Genomic DNA, 7802 nt, shown 5'->3' with positions numbered 1-7802 from the left:
CCAGCGCCAGAGGGCGATCAACATCAAAACTAATGTGCTGGGTATTCTACCAAATTTCTCGGGTCGGAGGAATGAATGTCCATATGAATTTCTCAATGAGTTCAGTAAGCTTTGCAGTATTCAGAAGAGGCCCAACGATGCAACAGAGGAGGATTACCGACTACGCGCGATCCCGTTTGCGCTGAAGGGAGAGGCTAACACGTGGTTATTAAGGTTGCCTCCCGACTCGATCCATACGTGGAAGGATTTCAAGTTGGAATTCCTGGATTACTTTTTCCCTTCTAACAAAACAAATGCTCTTAAGAAGGAGATTATAAGGCTAATTTCATGCATCGGTTATGTGGTGAAAAACACTATATTTTACTGGGTCTAACACAATTTTTAAGCCAGGCGTGTGACGAAATCACTAGATCCAGGAAGAGCCGGAGGAAATGGACTAGCGAAGGAAATAAAGGAAAGTGAGCAGAACTGAAGGGAAAAGAATGGCTAGAAGAAGGGAGTCAATAGCTGAGGGCAACAAAGATTATTTATACCTCGCTGGGCCCACTTCAACGCCTATAAATAAAGGAGCATGCATCACACGCCATATACGATTTTGCTCTTAGCTCACACACAAAAACACACACTTGGGAAATGGGAATTTTGGGGTAGTTTAGGGTTCTAAGGGTTTCATCTTCAGGGAAAGTCAGTCGTAACACCGTCCTTGCGAAGGGCGAAGATACAATCTATTTTACATTCTGTTTTAGCACTTTATTTCGTCGAACTTCACGTTTTGGAAGTCGATTTGGTTGTTGCTACTTACCGATTTATCTATGCATTTAGTTTCTGTCATGATGGTGTTTATCTTGTGTTGATCTACGTTGATTCTGTATTGTTTGAAGTTTTATTTCGGCAGTTACATGTTAATCTCTGTTTTGGACAATTCTGTGCTTGATCTGGGGAATTCGGCTGTGGATCTGTGTTGTTGTTGTTGATCGGAGGTTGTTTGGCGATTCTGTAGTTATGGGTATGTTTTTGGCCGGGTTTGTGTCGGATGCTTGGATCCGGAGTGGATTTAGCATCCGAGGTTGGATCTGAACAGGGGATTCAAGTTGTGCATGGATTTCAGACTCTTTTCGCTCTTTTTACAATTTACTCCGTCTAGTAGCCGTAGATCTGTTTAGTTTTTAATTGTTCTTCGTTAAATTGCTTAAATCCAGTCTGCTTTGTTTTCCGGTCACGTTTCATCTCTGTTTCTACTGAGTTTTTATGCAATTTGATTTGAAGAAGATGATGTCGTTGTTAGTTAGTACTTTAGTTAGTTGTTTTCCAGCTTTTCGTCCGTACTCTGCTTTTTCAGCCATGGTCCCCACCGTCAGTTTATTTCCCAGGTCTAGGTAATTTAGAATAGTTTCTTAGATCTAGTGATTGTCTCGGTTTCCAGTTTACATGCATGATTTCTGTTTTGCCTAGATCTAGCTGTTAGCGTAGCAGATTTCAATTCCAAGTTTAGTCTAATTTCCTCAACCCAAAAATGCGTGGCAGCAGCCAACCCAAAAATAGTTCCCGAATCCTTGAGCATGTTCATTTCGCATCCGTCTCTGTGGGATCGATCCCTACTTCCCTGTGCTAAATTTTAGTATACGTGGGTTGAGGGTTTTTGAAGAGGTATTCTGTGTGTCAACGATCCGTGAGTTCCTAGACCGTGTGATCTAGTGGATTCACTGGACCTAGGAGACTTGTTATTCTTTACTATGCACACAGTCAACATACTAAGGAGCTTCAGAGATCCAAGAATGCAAGCAAGAATATGATGAATCGTTGAGCCAATACTGGTCCAGATTTAAGGGGCTGCTCGATGCTTGCCCAAACCACAGGATGATGGAAGCCGAAACCTACTATCTATTCTATGAAGGGGCAAAACCTGAGTCCAAAGACCTGATGAATACCGCTAGTGGAGGAAATTTCACCAAGAGGAAGGTGAGCGAGGCCCGAGAGATACTGGGAAGATTAATTGATGCAAAAAAGGCATACGATTCACCTCGTATCATCCTAAGGAAAGGAAGTGCAGATGCAGTAACAGTGCAAAGTGAAGAAAGAGTGGATGCCCGAGTGGATGCAAGGATGAATGTTAGAATGGAGCAGCTGGAGAAGACTATTCTAACTGCCCTGGGGAAGAACGATTCACCGGGTCCAACAGAAAAAGAAAAACAAGCACTGGGTCCAGAGGATGGTTACAATTATTGCGGATCTCAAGGAGGGATGGATTGTCCAGCCTATATAAATGCTGTAGGAAATTGGATCCAAAATAATCAAGGCAGCAATTGAAACCAGTAGAGAATCAAAGACGCTCCATGGAGGGACAATCCATGCTTCAGGTGGTCCGATGGGAATCAAAACCCTCAACTCCAGATTACTAACTCAGAAGGAAACCAAGGGAACCACCCCAACTGGTCCGGAAGGAATCAAGAGGGACAGGCAACTGGAATCAAGGAGCACAAGGTAATTGGAGTCAGGGAGGTCAAGGAAATCAACCCAGCTGGAACAATAGGAATCAAAATAACCAGGGAAGCTCATATGTACCCCCACACCAATGGAACAACAACTATCAAGGACCAGGGAATCAGTACAACAATAACCAAGGAGGTCAAGGAAACTTTCGCCCGCCTCAAGGGGGTGGACCAAATCATGGTCAAGGGCCAAGTGGCAGTCAACCGAACTCCCGGACCCAGAGGAATCTGGACGATATGGTCCATGACCTAGTGAGTTCTCAACAGCACATGCAAAACAACTTGCTGGCAAATAATGACGTGGTCCACAAGCTCCAGGATGCTCAGCAGGAACACAAAGCCGCAATGGGTCTGATGTCGAAGCAATTATCTCAAATCGCAACGTCCCTGAGCGACATGCGAGGAAATGAAGGGATGATTCTAGCCTCAGTAAAGCCACTAGAAAGGGCAAATATCAGCCAAGTTACCCTGAGATCCGGGAAAGCATATGAAGGACCCAAGCTGAAGGTAAATGATGAAATACCAGTGCCGATGAGCGAAGATGTTATCCACCCGGTCCAGCAAAAAGAGGAAGTTAGGGCAGAGGACGATATCCAAGCCGGTGACTTGGGAGGATCGTTACCTCGATGGCTGACCCATTTTTCTTAGACCCGGAACCTGAGGTAGAAACTGAAAAAGTGAAGGGAGAGGCGGAAGAGCCCTCTAAGGATTAAACCTTTTCCCTACCAAGGGGATGCCAAGAAGAAAAAGGACAACCCTGTAGATTTCATGGTGATTCTTGGAAAGCTGGAGATCAATCTCCCGTTCCTGGAGGCTATGAAGCTGCCCCCGTTCAGCCAATTCATTAAGGAGTTCAATGCGGGCAAGGCAAAATCCGATGGAAAGATCGTGATCGGGGAGAATGTATCTGCAGTAATTCAAAAGAGGATAATGCCATCGAAGCAAACTGACCCAGCTATGTTTACCTTACCTATCACTATAGGAGGTGTCAGAGTCGAGCATGCTATGTGTGATCTAGGTGCATCTATTAATGTGTTACCGCTTTCCATATATAAAAAACTGGTAGGAGCAAGAATGACTGATACGAAAGTGGTGATCCAGTTAGCTGATAGATCATGCATTAGCCCTGAAGGAGTGTTAGAAAATGTGATAGTAAAAGTTCATGATTTTCTATACCCTGCTGATTTCCATGTGATAAAGATGAGTGAAAACGAAACTGCTGAGTCTAGTGGCGTTCTTTTAGGAAGACCATTTTTGAGGACCGCTAAGACTATAATTGATGTTTTTGATGGCACCATCTGTTTAGATTACAATGGGGAGAAATTCACTTTTAGCACTGATGAAGCTATGAGGAAACCACTTGACGTGGAAAACCTCCATTTTGTTGATATCATTAACCCCCTGGTCCAGGAGTTTCTTGAGACCGAACTATTGCAGGAACAGGCTGATACCTCGGAGATGACAGAATCTATGAGAAAAGAAGTTGCAGGATGGTGTGAAGCAGTTATTAAACAAGGGCTATCTGATGAAGAAATCACAAAGGCAATAATGGACTTCTGTGGCGATGCAGGATCCACTGGGTCCAAGGGATCAGTCCAACTGGCCAGTGTGGAAAAGTTGGCAGAGTTGGACGAGCTGGTCAAGAAAGGTATGGAGAAAAATCCATTGCCCCCTGAAGTACCCCCTCCGAAGAAAGAATTAAAGAACCTTCCTCCGGGTCTGAAGTATGCCTACCTAGGCAAAGGCGAATTCCTGCCTGTCATAATTAACAGCCTTCTGACCCAGGAGCAGGAAGTCAAGCTATTGGAAGTGCTGGGGAGGAACCAGAAAGCAATAGGGTGGACTCTATCTGACCTAGTGGGGATCAGCCCCGATCTATGTATGCACCACATCCGTTTGGAAGAAGGATCCAAGGCACACCAGGATCTCCAGAGGAAACTCAACCCCAACATGAGAGAGGAAGTCTTAAAGGAATTATTGAAGTTGCTTGCCCTGGGAATCATATACTCCATTCCCGATAGTGAGTGGGTGAGTCCTGTCCACATGGTGCCGAAGAAATCAGGAATACAAGTAGTCAAGAATGACCGCAACGAGCTTGTGCCCACAAGGTTAGTCACGGGGTGGAGAATGTGCATAGACTACCGGAAACTCAATGCGGCCACACGCAAGGATCATTTCCCGCTACCCTTCATCGACCAAATGCTGGAAAGGTTGGCGGGAAAGCAATACTTCTGCTTTCTAGATGGCTACAATGGATACTTCCAAATCTATGTCAATCCGGAGGATCAGGAGAAGACCACATTTACCTGCCCCTTTGGAACATACGCCTACCGGAGAATGCCTTTTGGTCTATGCAACGCACCTGGGACATTTCAGCGATGCATGATGAGCATTTTCTCGGATCTACTGGAGGACTTGATATAAATTTTTATGGATGATTTCACCGTATATGGAGATTCTTTCGAGACTTTACTGGGGCACCTAGATATTGTTTTAAAGAGATGCAGGAAGAAGAACCTGGTGCTGAACTATGAGAAATGCCACTTCATGGTCAAGGAAGGGATAGTACTGGGACATGTTGTATCTGAGAGGGGCATCGAGGTAGATCAAGCAAAGGTGGAGGTAATCTCTAAGCTTCCACACCCAACGAATCAGAAGGAAATTCGAGGATTCTTGGGGCATGCAGGGTTTTACCGAAGGTTCATTATGGACTTCGCAAAAATCGCCCAGCCCCTGACAAGACTTCTGCAGAATGATGTGGAATTTGAGTTTGATGATAAGTGTAAAAAAGCCTTCCAGCTACTCAAGGATCGTCTGGTCACAGCTCCGATAATCCGCTCGCCCAACTGGGATTACCCCTTCGAGGTAATGTGCGACGCAAGTGACTTTGCAATAGGAGCAGTGTTGGGCCAGAGGATCGAAGGAAAAAGCTATGTCATATTTTATGCCTCGAAGACGCTCAACCAGGCCCAGAAGAACTATGACACCACCGAGAAGGAGATGCTGGCTGTGGTGTACTCATTTGAAAAATTCCGGCCATATCTACTGGGGTCGAGGGCAATAGTGTTCACTGACCATGCAGTCATTAAATATCTCCTAGCCAAGAAGGAATCTAAGCCAAGGCTAATCCGATGGGTGCTTCTATGGCAAGAGTTCGATTGGGAAGTCAGAGATAAGAGAGGGACCGAGAATAGAGTGGCTGGCCATTTAAGCAGGATTACCCAAGGAGAAGATGAGGAAGCCGTACCCGATGCTTTTCTCGAAGAGCACTTGTATTACTTAAGGGGATCTGCTAGACCGATTAGATGGGTAGCAGTGTTAGCATTAACTAGGCCCGAGGAGTCAGAGAAACGGAAAGGCAAGCCGAATGACGAGCCTTGGTTCGCGGACCTGGTGAATTATTTAGTTACTGGAGAACTACCTGCCGCACAAGAAATCACTAGGGCCGAGAGGATGAAAATTAAAAGTGATTCCAAGTACTACTTTTGGGATGACCCATACCTCTGGAAGATGGGTTCAAATCAAGTAATAAGAAGGTGTATTCCAGAGTGGGAGCAAAGAGACGTACTGAACCATTGCCATGCACTAGCATGTGGTGGCCATTTCGGCCCAAAGAAAACTGCAAGGAAAGTTCTGGATAGCGGGTTCTACTGGCCTTCGCTGAATAGAGATGCTTATGAGTTTTGCCAAAATTGCAATAGGTGCCAACTGACCGGAGGGATTTCTATGAGAGATGAGATGCCACAGACTCCGATAATAGTCTGCGAGATCTTTGATGTTTGGGGCATGGACTTCATGGGCCCATTTCCGTCCTCATATGGAAATACGTATATATTGGTTGCTGTGGATTACGTGTCTAAATGGATAGAGGCCAAGCTACAAGTTCAAACGACGCGAAGGAAGTTTCAAAGTTCCTAAAGGCCAATATATTCAACCGATATGGCGTGCCCCGAGCGATCATCTCAGACCAAGGGACTCACTTCTGTAATAGGACGATTGAAGCACTAATGAGAAAATATGGAGTCCACCATCGGTTATCTACTCCGTATCATCCCCAGTCAAATGGGCAGGCTGAAATCTCAAATCGAGAGATCAAGGGCATCCTAGAGAAGACGGTGAATACCTCAAGGAAGGACTGGAGCAAGCGTCTCGGGTGATGCCCTCTGGGCCTATAGAACCGGTTACAAGACACCAATAGGAATGTCACCCTACAGACCTGGTATTTGGAAAAATGTGCCACCTGCCCGAGGAGATAGAACACAAAGCGTATTGGGCAGTCAAGGAAATGAATATGAAGGCTCATGCCTGTGAGGAAGAGAGGAAGCTGCAACTGCAGGAGCTAGAGGAATTGAGGTTGGAGTTATATGATTCAGCCATGTGGTATAAGGAGATGACCAAACTCTGGCACGACAAAAACCTTCGGGTCAAGGAGCTGCAGGTCGGGCAGAAAGTACTCCTTTTTCAGTCAAAGCTCAAGCTCATGCCTGGGAAGCTGAAGTCCAAGTGGATAGGGCCTTACACAATCGTTGGCATTCGAGCACATGGAGCAGTGGAAATTCAGGGAGTCAATGCTAACTCTGTTCCTTTCCTTGTTAATGGTCATAGAGTGAAAGTGTTTAGGGATAGTTCGGAGTTGTGTGAAGTGGAAGAAATTCCACTCCACACACCTTCCACTATTGCCTAGTAAGCCATGTTTAAATATTCTTCGGAAATTACTGGGTCAGGTAGATAGGGTAAAATTTTCGATAAGCTGACTGGACCAGTTAATTCCCAAGAATATTTAAACATTTTGGTGTAAATAACATGAATAAGTTTTTTTTCATGAAAATACAAAAAATATATATATACTTCTAAAACCCAAAAAGATTTTTGAAAATTCTGATTGTCTATGGAAATGCACAAGTGTGAAAGACTTATCTCTTTGGCCCAGACGTTCAGCAAATTTCATTTTTTTTACTAAGTGTTTAAGATTACCCGGTCAGAGGGAAGTGAGAAAAATCAGGGGGAAGTTTGAATTTTGAAATTCAAAAAGCTGGCGAGGCGTACGGTTAGACGCGACTGCTGCCAATCATGATATTCCTTTTCTTATTTTTATTTTATTTTCTTTTCTTTTCCTTTTATTTCTTTTATTTTCCTTTTATTTTCTTTTTCCTAAAATAACTTCCCTAAAAACTAATTAACTTCCCTCACCTAAAATTATTTTCTCATAACTCCTAATTCCCAAACTTTTCTTTCTCTCTCTGCAGATCCGAGAACCATCAAAACCACCGCCGTTAACCACCGTCGTAAACAAAGATGCAGAGAAATCCGATG

General features: G+C 44.4%; 1 protein-coding gene across 1 annotated transcript; it reads left to right on the top strand.

The window, feature by feature from the left end:
* Positions 1-6720: 6720 nt before the first annotated feature.
* Positions 6721-7173, top strand: LOC125220591. The gene has a single exon (XM_048122745.1). It carries the CDS (start codon positions 6721-6723, stop codon positions 7171-7173), a length of 453 nt encoding a protein of 150 aa, XP_047978702.1.
* The last annotated feature ends 629 nt before the right edge of the window (positions 7174-7802 follow it).

This window comes from Salvia hispanica, chromosome 4 (assembly GCF_023119035.1).
Source record: "Salvia hispanica cultivar TCC Black 2014 chromosome 4, UniMelb_Shisp_WGS_1.0, whole genome shotgun sequence".
In the NCBI taxonomy this organism is placed as follows: domain Eukaryota; kingdom Viridiplantae; phylum Streptophyta; class Magnoliopsida; order Lamiales; family Lamiaceae; genus Salvia; species Salvia hispanica.
The sequence above is the reverse complement of the archived record's forward strand: the minus strand, read 5'-3'. Positions and strand labels throughout refer to the sequence as shown.